Below are 21,836 nucleotides of genomic sequence, written 5' to 3' on the forward strand. Positions count from 1 at the left end.
ATTTATCTTTGAACACTGGCAAATTCACAACATATATTGGGAATCAATAATTTTCAGTATTTCCTGGATATTGTATGACTTCTGACCTTTTGGATTTCAGGAACTTTATTTAAAAAAAAAAAAGCTTTTCTATTATCTTTGAATTTTTTGTGTTCCATTTGCTTTGTTGTCTAATACATACTAAGATCCCTGTTGTTTTCCTTATGTATACCTAATTTTCTTTCTTACACTTTACTATTCCTTCTTGATCTTTTTTAAATGTTTGCTTATTTTGAGAGAGAGAGAGAGAGAGAGAGTGCCCACATGCATGTATGAATGGGGGAAGGGCAGAGAGAGAAGGAGAGAGAGAATCTTAAGAAGGCTCAGCATTGTAAGTGCAGAGCCTGACATGGGGCTCGATCTCATGAACTGTGAAATCATGACCTGAGCCAAAATCAAGAGTTGGATGCTTTGCCAACAGAGCCACCTAGGCTCCCCCTTACTTGATATCTTTTAAAGCCTTCCTCCACATTTCAATTTTTTCTTTATAATAGTCAAGAAATATACGTCCACAAAATGATTTGTAATGTTTACATGGAATTATACTATGTATATGCAGGATAATTTTATTAATCTTCCTATCAGACCTTCCAATTTTTCACTATTATAAACAACCACAGATGCTCTTAACAGTAGTGATGCTGCTTCATAAGTAACCTTACTCTAAGGAAGCTCAGTGCCAAAAAAATTTTAGATTATGCTTATGAATACACTTGCCTATCTTCTCTTCTTATTCAGTCAGGCTTAAAATAATGATGAATGATTTTTCTGGGTTTCTGGGTCCATGACATAAAAATAAGACCCCAGTTTTGTGAGTAAGCATATTAAGGATATCTCAAGATTAAAGAAAGTAGTTTGGTGATGGCTTCTTCAGTACTCTCAAAAAAGATATTGAAGACTTAATGGTAAGCGTGTGAAATGTAGAATCTCTGTTGGCATTTGTACTGAGCTGGATATTTGATGTTTATCCTTCTAGATCTACTCTCCCCTTAGCTAGGTGGATAAGGAGGCTGATCCAAACAGACTACATGAGTTCTCTTATCTTCTTGTTTCTGGTTGGAAACCAATGAGAAGTGCCAGCAGGATACTAAGGGATATGAGCAAAGTGAAATTGGGTATTTATTCTAGCAGCTCTCACCTAGATTGCCATAGTTTGACTAAATTCCATTACTGAAGGTCACAGCTCCTGTCAGCTCTCTCCATATACTTACTCTCTTTGGGTTCTGATGATGGTTTTATCTCCTTGTCCTTTTAGACCTAAGGATGGAAGTGGCTCCCCACTGTTGCTAGTTCTGGGTGTCTGCATTATTTCTTGTTGGTTTCTCTGAAACCCTCCTCTGTTTGCTATACTTATAGAAATTTGTCTTACATATGTATAAAATTACATGTATATAAGATTATTCATTAGAACATTTTATTTGTCATAGTGGCATAACTGTACAGTAGAATATTGTGCAGCTGTAGAAATACTTAGAACATTCATCAGATACATGCATGAAATAATCTCCCATTTGTTGGGCTTTTAAAAATTTTTTCATGTACTCAAGGCCCCCAAAATATTTGTGAAGCTTTATTTATACCTCAGTAATTGTAAAATACAAGTGTTTTTGGTTCACCATGCTGTCTTCCCAATCTTTGTTATTGTTTTTGTCTTTATTTAGGTTTGATACACAAAAATTATATGCATTTAACAATTACACCTTGATCAGTGTGGATATATGCATACATCTGTGATACCACAATCAAGGTACTCCAAAAATCTGTTCACCTCCAAAAATTTCATGGTATTTTTTTGTGTGTGTTTTGTAGGAAGACATGAGATTTGTTCTCTTAACATTTTAAACTGCAGAATACCCACATTTTTAACTATGGGCACTAAGTTGTATAGCAGATCTCTAGAACTTACTCATCTTCTATAACAGAAACTTTACATAAGTGTGGAAAAAGCAAAGTACCAAACAATTAATATACTATGCTACCATATGTGTACAGAAAAAAGAAATAAAAGAATGTATATGTGCTTTTTTATATATACACACGTATATGAATGTATGTATGTGTGTATATATATATATGTATAGGAAATAAAGTGGGAGGGTGTCTTTGGAAGGACACGTAAGAAAATGTGGGAGAACCTAGGTGGCTCAGTCGGTTTGAGTGTCTGACTTCGGCTCAGATCATGGTCTCATGGTTCGTGAATTTGAGCCCCATATCAGGCTTGGTGCTGTCAGTGCAGAGCCTGCTTCTGATCCTCTGTCCCCCTCTCTCTGCTCCTCCCCTGCTTGCACCCTCCCCCAAATAAATAAATATTAAAAAAAAAAAAAAGGTCACAGTGATTGCTCCTAGGGAGGAAAACTGGGCAGTAGGAAACTATCCTTGTTTCTTTGAATATTAAAACATATGAATATATTACCTATTGAAAAAATATTACATTAATAAGAATTAAGAGCCTTAGAGGAACTACAAAAGAAATCACTAGAAGATGGTGGAAAGAGCCAACAAATTATAAAGTTGCCGAAATGATCTAAGCAATGAAAGTCTTGAACAGTTTCTTACCATGATCCCTTTATGGAATTATATATACCCTATTACAAATTTGTTGTAGAAGTAAATTCTTGTTCAGTGTTGAATACAAAAAAACATGTATGGTAAAGATTTGTTTTAAACATGGTCACCTTGATTATTTAAAAGAGCTTCAGTTCTTTTAGTCTCATCCTGTTTTTACAGCATTTTAGTAAATGCTAAATGTTTTTACAGCATGTGATATCACTAACAAAGTAGAATGACTGCACGATGATCTTAGCTTCCAGTGAAAAGTACAACTCCATTAAAGGAAATGGGACACGAGAAGAGTTTTAGGAAATTAGTGAAGAAGGGAAGATTGCTGGAAAAATATTCTTTCAACTAAAGTTGGTTATAATCAGGATATCCAAAAATAAGAAAGGATTACTAGTTTGATTTTTTAAAGATGGTTTTACCATTCCTGATATGATTACCCCTGTTAAAAAAGTTCTATAAGACCCAGGGACCTCACTCACCCTTCCTGGAACTGTGCTTGGGCAGATTCCTCTGCAACAAGAGTCTCATACTCCTCAGCTGCAAACCTGTCCCAGTCAGAGGGCTCAGGCCCCTCATTCTCAACATCCTGATTGCAAAGAGGAAAGGAAACAAAAATAAAGACAAAGAATTGGAGATTGGTTTTCTTCAGTGAACATTTGTGATGACCTGCCTGAAAATATTTCATTTTAACATGTTAAGAGAGGTGCTAAAGTAACACTCTTAAAGTGATTTGTATGCCTCCAATCATAAAATTATAGTGAACTCCTCAGCAGTGAATTCTTTAGGTCTAGATTCTTTAGCCTTATAATGAGAGACCTTTGTCTGGGCTCTTCTCCCTGGCACTTTGCACACCAGCTATCTGGAGTGACTTGTGGTTTACATATGCCCACCTGAAACAGACCATTGCTTCCTCCCCTCCCTGGCATATTTTTATTGCTTCTGTAAAAGCCAGCTCAGATACCATGTCATCTGTGCTATTTTCCTAGAAAGAGCCCTTCTCCCCCAAATAATTTCCTTTGCTATACTGTACATGCTCGATTGCTACTTTTTGCTCTTCTTTTTATCTCTATATGACCATATGTCTCTTCAACACAGTCACTGGAATTTACTGAGCACTTTTTGACTAAAAATGTTCTCTGCAGATCAGAATAAATCTTGATATACTGCCATCTCTTACAAATTTTATAAAGGGGGAAAAGGCTATATACATTTTCTTTTCCTTCTCCAACCTGGGCAGTATCTTGGATTATATATTCCAGGTAAAATGCTTTTCCATAATTAAAATGAGTTATTAGCACTGCCCTCAGATGTAAGGTTAGTCATGCCCAGAAGAATGTAAATACCTAAATACTGACCATACAATATGATTATGATACTTAACTCATTTTAAGAACCCCTACTCCATCCTTTTGACATCTTTGAAACTTACATCTTAGATTTATAATTGGCATTTTTTTTTAATGTTTATTTATTTTTGAGAGATAGCACGAGTGGGGGAGGGGCAGAGAGAGAGGCGGACACAGAATTGGAAGCAGGTTCCAGGCTCTGAGCTGTCAGCACAGAGCCCGACATGGGGCTCAACCTCACGAACTACAAGATATGACCTGAGCTGAAGGTGGACACTTAACCAACTGAGCCACCCAGGTGCCCGGGAAAAAAATTTTTTTTTAAAGCTAGTAATAATGTGCCTTGATATGCCCCAAGATCAGGCGTAGAATATTTGTTTTTAGAAGGTGATCTTTGGGGGTGTCTGGGTGGCTCAGTCAGTTGAGTGTCCAATTCTTGATTTCAGCTCAGATCATGATCCCAGGGTCATGGGATTGACCTTTGCATTGGCTCCACACTGAGTGTGGAGCCTGCTTGAAATTCTGTCTCCCTCTGCCCCCCTCCCCTGCTTGTGCTCTCTAAAATTAAAAAAAAAAAAAAAAAATTAAAAATAACGTATGTGGTGCCTGGGTGGCTCAGTTGGTTAAATGTCTAAATGTTGGTGTTGGCTCAGGTCATGATCACACAGTTTTGTGGGTTCAAGCCCTGCATCGGCTCTGCACTGACAGCGTGGGGCCTGCTTGGGATTCTCTGTCTCACTCTCTGCCCCTACCCCACTTGTGACTGTCTCCGTCTCTCTCAAAAACAAATAAATAAACTTAAAAAATAATGTGATCTTTGTATTCTTACTACTATTTAGGTCAACATGTAGAAGAAAAAGACTGAAAGTTTCTGGTAGTTGTATTCCTGTAGGACTCAACTCAAACAGTCCTTTTCTACTAACAGAATTAAAAAAAAAATTTTTTTAAAGTTCTGAGGGAGAGAGAACACAAGCAAGGAAGGGGGCAGGGGTGGGGGAGAGAGAATCCCAAGTGGGCTCTGCACTGTCAGTGCAAATGTGGGGCTCCACACAGGGCTTGAACTCAAGGACCATGAGATCATGACCTGGGTCAAAACCAAGAGCTGGATGCTTAACCAACTCGACTGAGCCATTAGGCACCCCCACATAATTTTTACTTTTTAAACAAGAGAAGGGGAAGTGCTGATATTATTATTATTATTATTATTATTACTATTATTATTTTGACATAGACCATATGTTCAGGGCTTTTTGAGGGTCCACAGGTTTTTGTGTACGCGTAAGGGTGCTCATCTCTATTCAGGTGTAGAATGACTTCAAACTGATAGTCATGCACAACAGTCATTAACACTTGAAAAAGTGTTTTGTTATCTGAGGGCTATTATGGAGAATGTCTAGTTTTCATTATGATTGGGAGAGCTATTTACAATGTAATCCTGGAAATGAATGGTACAGTTAACCCCAATATACTTTTTAATACAGATGGTTCTATTGATACATTTTTTTTAAAAGTTAGAAGGACAAATTTTTTTCAAAACTTTTTTGTAACTAGTGTCTAACATATAAGTATACAGACCACAAAATTCACTCAGTGATAGACAGATGCAGGTTACCTAAACTTGAAGATTAGCTATGGAGAGACATGTGCTCTAGGTCCTTTTTTCTCTCTTTTCAGTAGGTGAGAAAATGTTCTATATGTTACCTCTTTAAATACAAGATTCTCACAGGGAAAGACCGTTTTTATCTGTAGCACACAACCCCTGATACTGCAGCCTTCAAAGGAAGTTAAAACCAGTACCTTCTGGACCGCAAAAGGATCTCTCTGTTCATGGTCCAAGTATTTCTCCAGATTAAAGAAAGTATCATAAAAAATGTGTGCCATTCTGCATCTCTTCAGATCTCGTAGTGTTATTTTGCCTATGTAAAAACAAATCCAGTAAATTTCAAGAACTTTTTGGCAAGTGAAAAAAACTTTTACTGAAGTTTAAGAGTATACGAATATGCCAATTTTATTATATAAAATCCCATTTTTTTAGGTAAAATGGACATAAAATTTACCATTTTAAAGTGTGCAATTCAGCAGCTTTTAGTACATTCACAGTGTTGTACAACCATTACCACTACCGAGTTCCATAACATTTCCTCACTCCAAAAGGAAACTCTGTACTCATCAAGCAGACCTTCCCCATCTCCTCACCCAGCCTAGGGCGATCACTAATCTGCCTTCTGTTTCTAGGGGGAAATTTCTTAAACTTGATTTGCCATTAGTTGTTGGTTCTAAACTAGTGGTAAAGGAGAAACTTAAATATTTCTGTATTTGGGAAGCCAGTATGGAAGACTCTGGAAGTTCAGTAATTTGGGACAATCCAGGATTAAAGGCCCCCCTCTGTTACATAGGTGAGTAGTGCAGATGGTCTTTTACTCAATCTTACCATCACTGGCTGGCTTCACCAGGTCAAGCATCTGGCACAGCAAATCATGGAATGGCAAGGGCTCAATGCCCATGGCTTCCATCCGGTCACATTGCTCCTCATAGAAGTACTCCAGCTCATACATGGAGAGTACACCATCTCCATCCATATCCATGCAGCGGAACCAATACTCAATGCTAGAAGATAAGAACACTCGTTAGCAATGGCCTGGTAAGGTCCTTTATTCACCCAGATTTATTACTGCCCATGTTTCTTTTAAAATAAGTTAGTATGTGTATATTTTCTTTTAAAATAAGTTAATATGTGTATACTTGAGACTTAGAGGAACACAGTTTTATAAAATTTGTTAGAAAAACTGGCCAGACCCCTTCTTCCCTTTATTTCCCTTCCCCAGAATCAACCACTTTCAATACCTGATTATTTTGGTTTTTATATTTTCAGATAAGATGCCTATATTGCTCCTTCCTTACATTTCTGTTTTAAGAACTGTGTATTAATTTCATACATTGAAAAATGAGGTTTTAGCTCTTCTACCTCTCTTTCTCCTTTACCTACATGCCCTTCTGAACCTCGTAATATAAATTATTCAACTTTTTCTTTTATCTCTTATTTGCTTAGATTTCTGTGTACATGTTACTATTCAGTGCCCATATGTGCCAGTTTTCTACATCCATAATCATTCTCATCAGGGTTCTATGAATTGGATTTTCTTGATGAAGTCTTTCTTGCTTCCTTCTGACCTACTTTAACTGCACTGGTTGCTCTCTAGACTGGATTCATGGTTTCATCCCAGGGATTCCTTTCACCTTTCTCTTATTTCTTGTATCTCACACTTTCCTCATTCTTGGTTGACTTCCTTGTTTAGTGTAACATATTCTTCGGTAGCTTCCTAAAAAAAGGGAGTGAGGCACATACATTTTCTGAGATCTTAGATAGTTGAAAATACTGTTTATCTGCCTCCTAACTTGGTTGATATTTTGGTTACAGAATTATACCTTGGTGGTGCTTTTCCTTCAGAAGTTTAAAGGCAGTGATTCACTACACTATCTTCTATCTATCCACTATTGTTGAGAAGTCTAAAGCCATGCTGATGTCTGATCCTTTGACTATAGTAACTTTTTTTTTTTCCTTTGAAGCCTATAGAGGTTTCTCTGGGTCCTTGGTATTTTGAAATCTCATGATGAAGTATCCTGGTCTGGGTCTAATTCATCTACTTTCTTGGGCTTTCTGAGAGCTTACTCAATTTGGAAGCTAGTATTCTTTAGTTCTCGGAAATTTTCTTAAATTATTTTATTTCTTCCCTGCCTCTTTTCACCCTTATCCATTCTTTTTTTCTGGAACTCTTGTTATTCACATCTGCATGGTCAAATATGGTAGCCACTTATCCACATGTTCCTAGTCCAATTTGAGATATCTTGAAGTGTAAATACACAACAGATTTTGAAGACTTAATATGAAAAAAAAGTAAAACATCAATATTCTTATATTGATGAGATGTTGCAATAACATTTTAGATAGTGGATTAAATAAGATATTTAATTACAATTAACTTTATGTTTTTCTACATCTTTACTGTGGCTAAATTTCCTTTATAGTTTTTTAAAACAATTTTAGTAAAAACTGTATTTAAGGGGTACAATGAGATAATATATACATTGTGAAATAATTACTACAGTAAAATTATTTCACATATCATCTCCTCACTTAATTATATTTGGGGGGGAGGGGGATGAGAAGACCTGAAATCTACTCTTAGCAAATTTCTAATATTTAATACAGTATTATTAACCATACTCACCATGTTGTATGTTTCATTCTAACTGCAACTTTGTACGCTTTGACTAGTACTTCCCCATTTCCTTCTTCCCTCAACTCCTGCTAACTAAAATTCTACTCTATGACTCTTTGTGTTTGACAGTTTTTAGATTTCACATGTAAGTGAGATCATGTGGTATTTGTGTCTCTGTGCATGCCTTATTTCACTTAGCATGGTGTACTCTGAGATCATCCATGTTGTCGCAAATGACAGAATTTCCTTCTTTTTAAAGGGTGAATAATATTCTAGTGTGTGTGTGTGTGTGTGTGTGTGTGTGTGTGTGTGTGTGTATCCCATACTTTCTTTATCCATTTATCCACTGAGGGACATTTAGGGTGATTTCATATCTTGGCTACTGTGAATAATGCTGCAGTGAACATAGGAGTGCAGGTACTTCATGATGTTTATTTCAGAGTTCTGATTCAAGATGGTAATGTAAGAAGATCCTGAACTTTCTCCCATGTAGACACACCAAATCTACAGCTACATATGGAACAAGTTCTTCTGAAAAGACTCCTTAGAACTGAGTAACTCCTACACACTGTGCAGACAAGAAAACCCCACATCTAAGTGGGTAGGACAGGCTGACACACAATCTCACTATAATCCCCACCTCTGTCATGGTGACCTACAAGCAAGAGGAAACTTAAAACCTGGAACTTCTTCCAAGGAGTGAAGGGTTTGAATCTCATACTGGGCACCGTAACTCTTAAGACCTGAAACTAAAAGATGACTCCCTAAAACATCTGGCTTTGGAAATCTCTATAGAGCTTGTGTCCATGAGACCCAAAAGGGTACAGTTAAGTGAGAAATGGCTCGTAAGGGGCTTATGTGCTTGGACTCACCCATGCTAGCGACCAGTGCAGAAGCAGCCAATAGACACCCAAACTTTCTGTGAAAGACACTCATTTCCTTATCTAAAAGCCTTGGCCTTAGGGCAGGCATCTAACTTAAAACACACATCTAGGGGCCTGCTGGGGTACTCTCTGGGGACAGAGGCTAGAGGATACCATGTTCACTCTTCTCCTCTGCTGCACTACACAGTGCCACTATCTCCCGGAGGGGAGCTTTTACATGCATCTGGTGCCCTGTTTTTATGTCTGGAGCCCTGCCTGGTATTTGCAGCTGCCACCCAGGGATGCTCACCGATAGCCTGGCTCTGGTGGCCAGGGGGGCTTGTGTTCCTGGGCCCCATGAGACTGTAACAATAGGAGACCTAGTTCTTAGCAGGCTACTATATCCGGGGTACTGCACAGACAAGAGGTTGAAACATACTCTCAGGCTTTCTGTGAAAGAGGGCTATTTGCTTGTGTTGGAGTTTCAGCCCAAAAGGTAGGTTTCAGGTTTAGCACACATCTAGGAGCTTATGGAGTTGCTTTCAGGGTATGGAGGCAAGTGGTTGCCATCTTTGTGTTCTCCCTTTGTCTCATTCCAGCTGCTGGTATCTTTTAGAAAGGAGCTGATGCACTTGTATGGTACCCCAATTTTGGAGACTGATGCCCAGGGGATACTTAAGATTGCTTAGCTCTGGTGGCCAGTGAGGCTTATGTTTGTGGTCCCACAGGACTGTATATATGTGCATACTTTTAAAAGATGACAACCAGCCTCCATCTAGGTGCTGAAATCTTCCCCTCTGGGATAATGACAGGTCTTGGCACAACCTCGACTATTAGGAGCCATTAAAAATAAAAGAGGATGCTTGGACAATTAAAAGGTTTAAGATACAAGGGCTAGGACAGGGTTGAACAATAAAGTTTACCTACTACACAAGGCTACTATTCAAGACTTGGAGAGGTGGTTATTTTATCTAATGCACAGAAATCAACACAGTCAAGCAGAATGATGAAACAAAAAAATATGTTCTGAATTAAAAAATGAGAAAACCTCAGAAAAAATTCCTTAATAAAACTAAGTTAAGTGATTTACCTGATAAAGAATTCAAAATAATGGTCACAAAGATGCTCACTGAACTTGGGAGATGAATGGATGAAGACAGAACTCAGAGATGAAAAATATAAGAATGTACTAAACAGAAGTCATAGAGCTGAAGAATATAATAACTGAACTGAAAAATACATCAGAAGAGTTTGAAACCAGACTAGATAAAGCAGAAGAAAGGATCAGTAAACTTGAATACAGGGCAGTGGAACTCAATCAGAGCAGCAAAAAGAAAAAAGAATGAAAAATGTGAAAAAAATAGAAGATTAGGGAATACTTCCAAACTCCTTTTACAAGGCCAGCAGTACCCTGATAACAGAACAAGGACACTATGAGAAAATTACAGGCCAATATTACCGATGAATACAGATTCAAAAATCCTCAACAAAATACAGTAAAACCTTGGATTGCGAGTACCTTGTTCTGTGAGTGTTCTGTAAGACAAGCAAAATTTCTAATAAATTTTAACTTGATAAACGAGCAGTGTCTTGAAATATGAGTAGTACGTGATGCCGAATGTCACATGATCACAACTGAGCCAATGGTTCTTTCCTCCCTCCTTCCCTCTCTCTCTCCTTTCCTCCCTTCCTCCCTCTCTCGGTGGGATTGTATCCTGTTTTTGGATGCTCGGTCTCAGGTTGTGGTGTTTGGCAGGAATCAGTGATTTTTCAGAATGTTGGAAGGTTCCCACAGTTGGTACTAGTGTATTTTTTGTCACTACAAAGCACCTATGGACAGTCCTTTGCTTTTCCATGCAAGACTAAGCTTAGGAATGCTTTACTTCATTCGAGGTCAGGCTGCCTGCAGATATAGACCCTTTCCTTTGCTGCCTTATTGCCAGTTACATTAAATATAGTATATGACAAGAGTTTATTAATACTGTACTCTAGTCAGCATCCATGTGAGCATATACAATGGCTCCCATGCAGAAAAAGGTTCCACTGAGCCAAGACAGCAGTGATTCTGTTAGCGATAGGTGAAATTCATCCTATACAATAAGCCTCCTTTCTCTTGTCTTCCTCATACCAGCCATGAAGGTTTTCAAAGGTAAGTGCCAGTTAACTTATTTTTCTTTACATTTATTATTTTGTATCAGATTATAGTATTGTAATCATTTTTATATGAGTATCTTTGGGATGTGGAATAAATAATCTGAATTTCAATTATTTCTGTTTTCAATTTTTTTATTAAAATTAAAAAAATTTTTTTTTTAATTTTGAGAGAGAAACAGAGCACAAAGCGGGGGTGGCAGAGAGAGAGGGAGACACAGAATCAGAAGCAGGCCCCAGGCTGAGCGGTCAGCACAGAGCCCACCATGGGGCTCAAACCCACAAGCTGTGAGATCATGACCTGAGCTGAAGTTGGATGCCTAACTGACTGGGCCACCCAGGCGCCCCAAGTTTCCATTATTTCTTATGGGGAAATTTGCTTTGATCTATAAGTGCCTTGGATTACAAGCATGTTTCCAGAATGAATTATGCTCGTAAACCAAGGTTTTACTTGTATTAGCAACTGAAATTCAACGGTACATTAAAAGGATCATAAACCATGATAAAGTGGGTATTCCGGGGTTGCAAGGATGGCTCGACATCTGCAAATCAATCAATGAGATGAAATTAATGAAATGAAAGATAAAAATTACATGGTCATGTCAGTAGATGTAGAAAAAGCAGTTGATAAAATTCAACATCCATGTCTGATAAAAGCTCTTAACAAAGTGGGGACAGAGGGAATATATCTCCATATAATAGGTCATGTATGAGAAGCCCACAGCTAACATCATATTCAGTGGTAGAAAGCTGAAGGCTTTTCCTGCAAGATCTAGAACAAGACAAAAATACCCACTCTCACCATTTTTATTCAACATAGTACTAGAAGACCTAGACAGACCAATTAGACAAGAAAAAGAAATAAAAGGGAAGGATTTCCCTTTTTTCCCCAAATTGGACAAGGAAGAGGTAAAACTGTTAACTCTGCAGATGACATATACAGAAAACCCTGAAGACTCCACCAAAAAAAGTGTAGAAGTAATAAACTCTATAAAACTGCAGGATGCAAAAATCAATACAAAGTAGAAAAAGAAATTAACAATCCTGTTTACAGCTGCATCCAAAAGAATACAATACCTGGGAATTCATTTAACCAAGGAAGTGAAAGACTTGTACACCGAAAACTATTAAGACACTGATAAAACTGAAGACCTGCATAAATGCAAAGACAGTTCATGTTCATGGATTGGAAGAATATTGTTAGTATTACTCAAGGCATTCTACAGATTCAGTGCAATCCCTATAGAAATTCCAATGGCATTTTTTTTTTTTAACAGAAAGTGAACAAACAATCCTAAAATTTGTATGGAATGACAGAAGACCATGAATACCCAAAGCAGTATTGAGCAACAAGAAAAAAGCTGGAGATTTCACACTACTTGATTTCAAAATCTACTACAAAGCTATAGTAATGAAAACAGTATGTTATTTGCATAATAACAGACACATAGGTCAATGTAACAGAATAGAGAGCCCAGAAATAAACCCACCTATATACGGTCAATTGATGTATGACAAAGGAGCCAAGGATATAAAATGCAGAAAGGAGGGGCGCCTGGGTGGCTCAGTGGTTAAGCATCTCACTCTTGGTTTCGGCTCAGGTTGTGATCTCATAGTTTTGTGGGTTCAAGCCTTGCATCAGGCTCTGAGCTGACAGCATGCAGCCTGCTTGTGGTTCTCTCTCTCTCTCTCTCTCTCTCTCTCTCTCTCTCTCTGCACCTCCCTCGCTCATATTTTTTCTCTCTCAAAATAAACTTTAAAAAAAATGGAGAAAGGATGGTCATTTCAACAAATGGTGTTGGAAAAAACTGCCACATGCAAAAGAATGAAATTGGACCACTATCATATACGATACACAAAAATCAACTCAAAATTTATTAAAAACATAACAAAAGTATAAAACTTCCAGAAGAAAATATAAGCAGCAAACTCTTTGATATCAGTGTTGGCAATAACTTTTTGGCTATAACACCAAAAGCAAAGGAAATCATCAACAAAATAAAAAGGCAATCCTGAATGGGAGAAAATATTTGCAAAGTATATATCTGGTAAGGGGTGTATATCCAAGTATATATAGAGAGGTCATACAACTCAATAGCAAAAACCAAACCAAACCAAACCAAACCAAACAAACAAAAAAAAAAAACTGATTAAAAAAATGGGCAGAGGGTCTAAATAAACATTTTTCCAAAGACACCCAGATGGCTAGTAGGTACATGAGGAGATGCTCTACATGACTATCAGGGAAATGCAATTCAAAAATATAATGAAGTATCACCTCACACCTGTTAGCATGATTATTATCAAAAAGACTAGAAATAACAAGTGTTGGTGAGGAGAATGTGGAGAAAAGGGAACCTATGTATACCATGGTGAGAAAGTAAATTAATTCAGCTACTATGGAACACAATATTGAGGTTCCTCAAAAAATTATAAACAGAATTTCCATATGATCCAGCAATTTTACCTTTGGTTATTTATCTGAAGAAAATGAAAACATTAACTTGAAAAGATATATCTACCCCCCCATTTTCAACCCCATGCAGCTAAGATATGGAAACAACCTATGTGTCCATTGATGGATAAAGAGGGAAAATGCAGTATATATACACAATGAAATATTATTCCGCCATAAAAAAAGAAATTATCTGATTAAAAAAATGGGTGGAAGACTTGAATAGACTTTTTAAAAAAAAGGTTTATTTGTTTTGAGAGAGTGAGCACAAGCAGATGAGGGGCAGAGAGAGGGAGAGAATCACAAGCAGGCTCTGCAGAGCCTGACACAGGGCTCAATCCCACAAACCATGAGATCGTGATCTGAGCCAAAATCAAGAGTCTGATGCTTAACTGACTGAGCCATCCGGGCGCCCCATGAATAGACATTTTTCTAAAGAAGACATATAGATGGCCAACAGACACCTGAAAATGTGCTCTGTATCACTAATCATCAGGGAAATGCAAACTAAAAACACAATGAGATATCACCTCACACCTGTGAGAACGGCTAAACTAAAACACAAGAAAAAACGAGTGTTGGCGAGGATGTGGAGAAAAAGGAACCCTTATGCACTGTTGGTGGGACTGCAAACTAGTGCAGTCACTGTGGAAAACAGTATGGAGGTTCCTCAAAGAATTAAAAATAGAATTACCATATGATCCAATAATTTCACTACTGGTATTTACCTAAAACAACACTAATTCAAAAAGATATATGTATCCCATGTATACTTCAGTGTTATTTACAACACCCAAGACATGGAAGACATCTGTCCCCTGACAGATGAATAGATGAAGAAGTGGTTTATACATACAATGAAATATTACTCAGCTATAAAAAAGAATGAAATCTTGTCATTTGTAAACAGCATGGATGGAGTAGAGAGTATAATGTTAAATAAGTTGGTCAGAGAAAGACAAATTTGTATGTTTTCACTCACATGTGAAATTTAAGAAACAAAGCAAGCAAGCAGAGAGAAAAGAGTCAAACAAAAATCCCAGATTCATAAATAAAGAGAACAAACTGGTGGTTGCCAGAGGGGAAGTAGGTCTGGCAGGATAGGTGAAATAAATTAAGGGAATTAAGAGTACACTTATCTTGATGAGCACTGAGAAATGTATAGAATTGTGAAATAGTTATATTGTATACCTGAAACAAATATAACACCATATGTTAATATAAAAAAAAAAACCAAGGAATGAAATTCTACCATTTATGACCACATGGATGGACCTTGAAGACATTGTGCTGGGTGAAATAAGTCAAACACAAATACTCTTATGATCTCACTTATATTTGAAAACTAAGAAAAAAAAAAACAACTGAGGTCACATATACAATGAAAAGATTGGTGGTTACCAGTGTGGAGGGTGGGATGGGCAAACAGAGTGAAGGTGGTGAAAAGGTACAAGTTTACATTTATGATAAGTCCTGAGGATGTAATGTATAGCATGGTGACTTTACTGCATATTTGAAGGTTGCTAAGAGATCTTAAAAGTTTCTATCACAAGAAAAAAATTTTGTATCTATATATATATGGTGAATGTTAAGTGGACTTACGTTAGTGATCATTTTACAATATATATGAATATCAAATCATTATGTTGTACATCTAAAACTATCATATCAATTATACCTCAATATAAAAATAATTTTTTAAGAAAAGAAGTTGGAATTGTAGTGAAGTAATTTGAGGTCAGTCTTTGCAGCCTGTACTTTTAAGAGCCTCAAGTTAGAAAAAAATTTGTTTTACTTATTTACTGTGGTTAAAAGCACCATTACATTTGCTTATAAATCAGTCATAATTTGAGAAAAGATAGATTTTTTTGAGCCTCAGAAATTGTCCCATTTGCTACCAGCATATTTTCCATTTTGGCACAGTAACGGCAAATGAAAAGAAAGATAGATAGTGATTTCATCATCTTTGGATACATATACAGAAGTGAGATTACTGGATCATATGGTTTAGTTCTATTTTTAATTTTCTGAAGAACCTCCATACTGTTTATTATAATGGGTGTACCAATTTATATTCCCATCAACAGTCTACCATGGTTCCCTTTTCTCCACATTCTTGCCAATTCTTAGTGATGTTGAGCATCTTTTCATTTACCTGTTGGCCATTTATAGGTCTTTTGGGAAATGTCTACTCAGAGCCTTTGCCCATTTTTACTTTTATATATCTCTTCCTCCCCGCCTCCCCCAGTTTTTAAATTCTAGCTAGTTAACATACAGTGAAATATTAGTTTCAGGCATAGAACTTGTGATTCATCACTTACAACACCTAGTGCTCATCACAAGTGCTTTCCTTGATACCCATTACCTATTTAACTCATCTATTCCCCCCACACATCACCTCTCCTTCAGTAACCATCAGTTTTCTATCATTAAGAGTCTGTTTATTGTTTTGTCTCTTTTTTCCCTGTTCACTTATTTTGTTTCTTAAATTCAATATGAATGAAATCATATGGTATGTGTCTTTCTCTGACCTATTTTGCTCAGCATAATACTCTCTAGCTCCATCCACATTGTTGTAAATGGTAAGATTTCATTCTTTTTGATAGCTAAGTAATATTCCATTGTATATACATACTACATCCATTTTATCCATCAGTCGATGGACATTTGGGCTCTCTCCATAATTTGGCTATTGTTGGTAATACTCTTCTAAACATTGTTGTGTATATACCCCTTTGAATTAGTATTTCTGTATCCTTTGGGTAAATACCTAGTAGTGCACAACAATAGTTGATCCTAGGGTAGTTCTATTTTTAACTTTTTGAGAAACCTCCACACTATTTTCCAGAGTGGCTGCCTCAGTTTGCATTCCCACCAACAGTGTAAGAGGGTTCCCCTGTCTCCACATCCTCAACCACACCTGTTGTTTCTGGTATTGGTAATTTTAGCCATTCTGACTGGCATGAAGTGGTATATATCACTGTAGGTCTGATTTGTATTTCTCTGATGATGAGTGATGAGTGATGTTGAGCATCTTTTCATGTGTCTGTTAGCCAACTGTTTGGTCTTTGGAAAAATGTCTATTCCTGTCTTTTGCCCATTTTTAAACTGGATTACTTTTTCAGTATTGAGTTTTAGAAGTTCTTTATATATTTTGGATAGTCACCCATTATCAGATAAGTCATTTTTAAATATCTTCTCCCATTCTGTGTGTTGCTTTTTAGTTTTGTTGATTGTTTCCTTCACTGTGCAACTTTTTATTTTGATGTAGTTTCAAAAGTTTATATTTGCTTTTCTTTCCCTTTGCCTTAGGAGACCTATCTAGAAAAATGTTGCTATGGCTGATGTCAGTGAAATTACTGCCTGTGCTCTCTTCTAGGATTTTTATGGTTTCAGGTTTCACATTTGGGTCTTTAATCCATTTGAGTTTACTTCTTATGGTGAAAGAAAGTGGTCTCAGTGTGGTGCCTGGGTGGCTCAGTCAGTTAAGCGTCCAACTTTGACTCAGGTCATGATCCCATAGTTCGTGGGTTCAAGCCCCGCATCAGGCTCTGTGCTGACAGCTTCGAGCCTGCAGCCTGCTACAGATTCTGTGTCTCCATCTCTCTGCCCCTACCCCCGCTCATGCTCTCTCTTCTCCTTCAAAAATAAACATTAAAAAAAAATTTTTTTTAAAAAGAAAGTGGTCCCAGCTTCTTTCTTTTGCATGTTGCTGTCCAGTTTTCCCAACACCATTTGTTGGTTCATTTCCGGGTTTTCTATTTTGTTTCACTGATCTATGTGTCTGTTTTTGTGCCAGTACCATACTTTCTTCGTCACTACAGCTTTGTAATATAGCTTGAAGTCCAGAATTCTGATGCTTCCAGCTTTTTCTTTTTCAAGATTGCTTTGGCTATTTGAGGTCTTTGTGGTTCTATACAAATTTTACTACTGTTTGTTTCTAGCTCTGTGAAAAATGCTGGTGGTATTTTGATAGGGATGGCATTAAATGTGTCTATCACTTTGGGTAATATAGGCATTTTAACAATATTTGTTCTTCCAATCCATAAGCATGGTATGTTTTTCCATTTCTTTGTGTCCTCTTTAATTTCTTTCATAAGTGTTCAATAGTTTTCAGAGTACAGATCTTTTACCTCTGGTTAGTTTTATTCTAGTATCTCATGGTTTTGGGTAGAATTGTAAATGGAACTGATTCCTTGATTTCTCTTTCTACTGCTTCATACTTGTACAGAAATGCAACGGATTTCTGTACATTGATTTTACCTTTGGCCATTTTTAAATTGAGTTTTTTTGTTGAATTATTTCACATTCCTTATATATTTTGGATGTTAACTTATCAGCTATGTGGCTTGCAAATATTTTCTTCCATTTTGTAGGTTGTTTTCACTCTTGATTGTTTCCTACTAAAAGTTTTTTAGTTTGATACGATCCCATTATTATTATTATTATTATTAATTGGCCTGTGCTTTTGGGTCCTATAAAAATCAAATTGTACACACCAATGTCAAGAAACTTGTTCTCTGTTTTCTTCTAGTAGTTTTATAGTTACAGGCTTTACATTTAAGTCTTTAATCCATTTTGAGTAGATATTTTTAAAATTGAGACAAGTGTCCAACTTCATTCTGCATGTGGATAACCAGTTTTCCCAGCATAATTTATTGAAGAGACTGTCCTATCCCCATGTGTTCATGGCACCACTATCATCTATTTCTGGGCCCTCTACCCTGGTCCAATAGTCTATATTTTTATGTTAGTACCATGCTTTTTTGAATAGTATAGCTTTGTAGTATATTTTGAAATTAGGTAGTGTGATGCCTCTAGCTTTGTTCTTGTTGCTCAAAACTGGTTTTGCATTTCTCAGTCTTTTGTGGTCCCAAATGAACTTTAGGATTGTTTTGTTCACTTTTGTGAAAAATGTCATTAGAATTGTGACAAAAATTGCATTGAATCTGTAGACAGCTTTAGGTAGTATTTTAACGATATAATATTATATATATAATATCAATTGTTAATTATAATAATTCTTCTAATCCATGAAGATGGGATAGCTTTCCATTTTTTTGTGTCCTATTCAAATTATTACATCAAGATTTTATAGAGTTCAGTGTACAGATCTCTAATTTCCTTGGTTAAATGTCTTCCTACATTAAAAAAAAAATTATTTGATGCTGTTGTACATGGGTTTATTTTTCCAGATATCATTAGTGTGTAGAAATGCAACTGATTTTTGTAGGTTGATTTTGTATCCTACAGCTTCACTAAATTAGTTCATTGGTTCTAATAGTTTTTTGGTGGTCTTTAGGGTTTTATATATAAAATTGACCCTTGAACAACATCAGGTTGAACTGCATGGGTCCACTTATACATGGATTTTTCTTGGTCAGTACAATACTGTAAATGTATTTTCTCTTCCTTATAATTTTCTTAAGCTTTTTCCCTCTAGCTTACCTCATTCTAAGAATGTAGTATATAATACATGTAACATAAAAAATATGTGTTAATCAATGGTTTATGTTATCAGTAAGACTTCTAGTCAATCATAGGATATTAGTAATTAAATTCTGGGGGAGTCAGAAGTTAAATGTGGACTTTTGACTTTGTGGGAGGTCAGTACCCCTAACCCCTATGTTGTTCAAGAGTCAACTGTGTAATATTATGTCCTCTGCAAAAAGAAAAAACTTTACTTCTTCCTTTCTGATTTGGATGCCTTTTCTTGGTCTTGCCTAAAAATTCTAGTTAGAATTCCCAGTTGAATCAAAGTGGCAAGAGTAGGCATCCTTGCCTTGTTTCTGATCTTAGAGGAAAAGCTTTCAGCTTTCACCACTGAGTATGATGGTAGTTGTGAACATATACACAACCTTTATTTTGTTGAGATACATTCTTTCTCTACCCAGTGTGTGTGTGTGTGTGTGTGTGTGTGTGTGTGTGTGTGTGTGTGTGTGTTTAAATCATGAAAATAGTGTGAATTTTGTCAAATGCTTTTTGCATCTTTGGAGTGGATCATACAATATTTACATTTCTGTTAATGTGGTATATGACACTTACTGATTTGTGTAGTTGAACCCTCCTTACATTCTAGGGATAAACCCCAATTACTCATGGTGTTGATCCTCTTAATGTGAATTCGGTTTGCTAACATTTTGTTGAGGACTTCTGCATCTATGTTCATCAGGGCAATTGATCTATAATTTTCTTTTTTTGTAGTGTCCTTATCTGGTTTTGGTATAAGGATATTGCTGGCCTCGTAAAATGAGTCTGGGAGTGTTCCCTCCTCTTCAATTTTTGGGAAGACTTTGGGAAGCACTGCATTTTATTTTTCTTTAATTGGTAGAATTTACCTATGAAGCCATCAGGTCTTTTTGGCTTTTCTGTTTTGGAAGGTTTTTGATTACTGACTCTATCTCCTTACTCATTACTGGCCTGTTCAGATTTTCCATTTCTTTGCGATTCAGTCTTGGCAGGTTGTAGGTTTCTAGGAATTTATCCATTCTTGGTACATTATTTGATTTATTGGCATATAAATCTTCGTAGTAGCTTGTGATATTATTTCTATGGTATTGATTGTAATGTCTCCTCTTTCACTTATAATTTGAGTCTTCTCTTAGTCTACTTAAAAATATGTCAATTTTATCTTTTCAAAAAACTAACTCTTAGTTTCACTGATCTTTTTCTGCTGCTTTTCCTAGTCTCTATTTTATTTATTTCTTCTCTGATCTTATTTTCTTGCTTCTGCTAATTTTGGGTTTAGTGTGTTCTTTTTTAGTTTCTTGAGGTGTAAAGGTAGGTTGTTTATCTTTTTCTTACTACAGGCATTTATTGAAGGTCCCTCTTAGAACTGCTTTTGATGCATTCCATTAGTTTTGATATATTTTATTTCCATTTTCATTTGTCTCAAGATATTTTGATTTCTTTTCTGATTTCTTGATTAATTGATCATGAGTGTTTTTACTTTCCACATATTTGCAGTTTTTCTCCTGCTACTGATTTCTAGTTTCATACCATTGTGGTTGGAAAAGACACTTGTTATAATTCAATATACTTAAATTTATTGACTTGTTTTGTGGACTAAAATATGATCTGTCCTGGGGAATTCTCTTTGTGAATGTGTATCTTGTTGCTGTTGGATGGAATGTTCTTCATATGCGTGTTAGGTCCATTTGGTCTACAGTGCTGTTCAAGTCTGCTGTTTCCTAATTTTATGTCTAGATGATCTATCCATTGTTGCAAGTGGGCTGCTGAGGTCCCCTATTATCGTATTGCTATTTTCCCCATCAAATCTGTTAATACTTACTTTATACACTTAGGTGCTCTGTTGTTGGGTACATATATATTCATAATTGTCATATCCTCTTGATGAATCGACTCCTTTATCATTATATACTGACTTTGTCTCTTGTGACAGTTTTTGACTTGGAGTCTATTTTGTCTGATATTAAGTAATGCCATCCTGCTCTCTTTTGGTTATCATTTGCATGGAAGATTTTTTCCTATCCCTTCACTTTTAGCCTATATGTGTCCTTAGAACTGTAAGAGTCTTTAGTAGGCAGCATATTGTGGGATCTTGTCTTTAATCCATCTAGCCACTCTGTGTCTTTTGACTGGCTATTTTGATCCATTTAAAGTAATTATTTTTATGTAAGGACTTACTATTGCCATTTTGTTAATTGGTTTCAACTCTTGTGTATTTCTGTTATTCCTTTCTTGCTGTGATCCTTTGTCATTCACTGATTTTTTTGTAGTGGTATACTTTGGTTCCTTTATCTTTTGTGTATCTAATTTATCGTTTGTGTATCTACTTTTCTTTTTGGTTAACATGAAGATTACCTAAAACCTAGTTGTAACAATCTATTTTAAGTTGACAATAACAAGTTCAATTGCATATGAAATCTGTATGCTTTAACTTCTCCAACGTTTTGTTATTGATGTCACAACTTATTTTTCTTCTATATTGTATATCTAGTATCTAATTATTGTAGTTTTTTGATACTTTTGTCTTTTAAAACCAGAGTTAAAAATGATTTAAGCACTTTCATGCTATTATTGTAAATTTGACTTTATTTTTGCCCTTACAATGAGTCTCATACTTTCATGTTAGTTAGCATTCTTCCTTTCAACTTGAAGAACTCTCTTCAGCATTTCTTGTAAAGCAGTTCTACTATGATGAACTCCCACAGATCTTGGTTGACTGAGAAAGCCTTTATCT

The 21,836-nt window shown here is 36.2% G+C and overlaps 1 protein-coding gene across 2 annotated transcripts in view; it reads right to left on the reverse strand.

Moving 5' to 3' along the window:
- The window catches only part of PPP2R3A (protein phosphatase 2 regulatory subunit B''alpha), a 217,867-nt gene that overhangs the window by 23,632 nt on the left and 172,399 nt on the right, over positions 1 to 21,836 (reverse strand). For both annotated transcript variants that reach the window (XM_042956215.1, XM_042956216.1), the window contains exons 12-14: positions 6,376 to 6,551; positions 5,742 to 5,860; positions 3,078 to 3,184 (exon numbers count right to left, since the gene is read on the reverse strand). In XM_042956215.1, coding sequence (XP_042812149.1) covers positions 3,078 to 3,184; positions 5,742 to 5,860; positions 6,376 to 6,551 — 402 coding nt within the window. The remainder of the gene's footprint in view (positions 1 to 3,077; positions 3,185 to 5,741; positions 5,861 to 6,375; positions 6,552 to 21,836) is intronic.

This window comes from Panthera tigris, chromosome C2, assembly GCF_018350195.1.
Source record: "Panthera tigris isolate Pti1 chromosome C2, P.tigris_Pti1_mat1.1, whole genome shotgun sequence".
NCBI classification, from domain to species: Eukaryota; Metazoa; Chordata; class Mammalia; order Carnivora; family Felidae; genus Panthera; species Panthera tigris.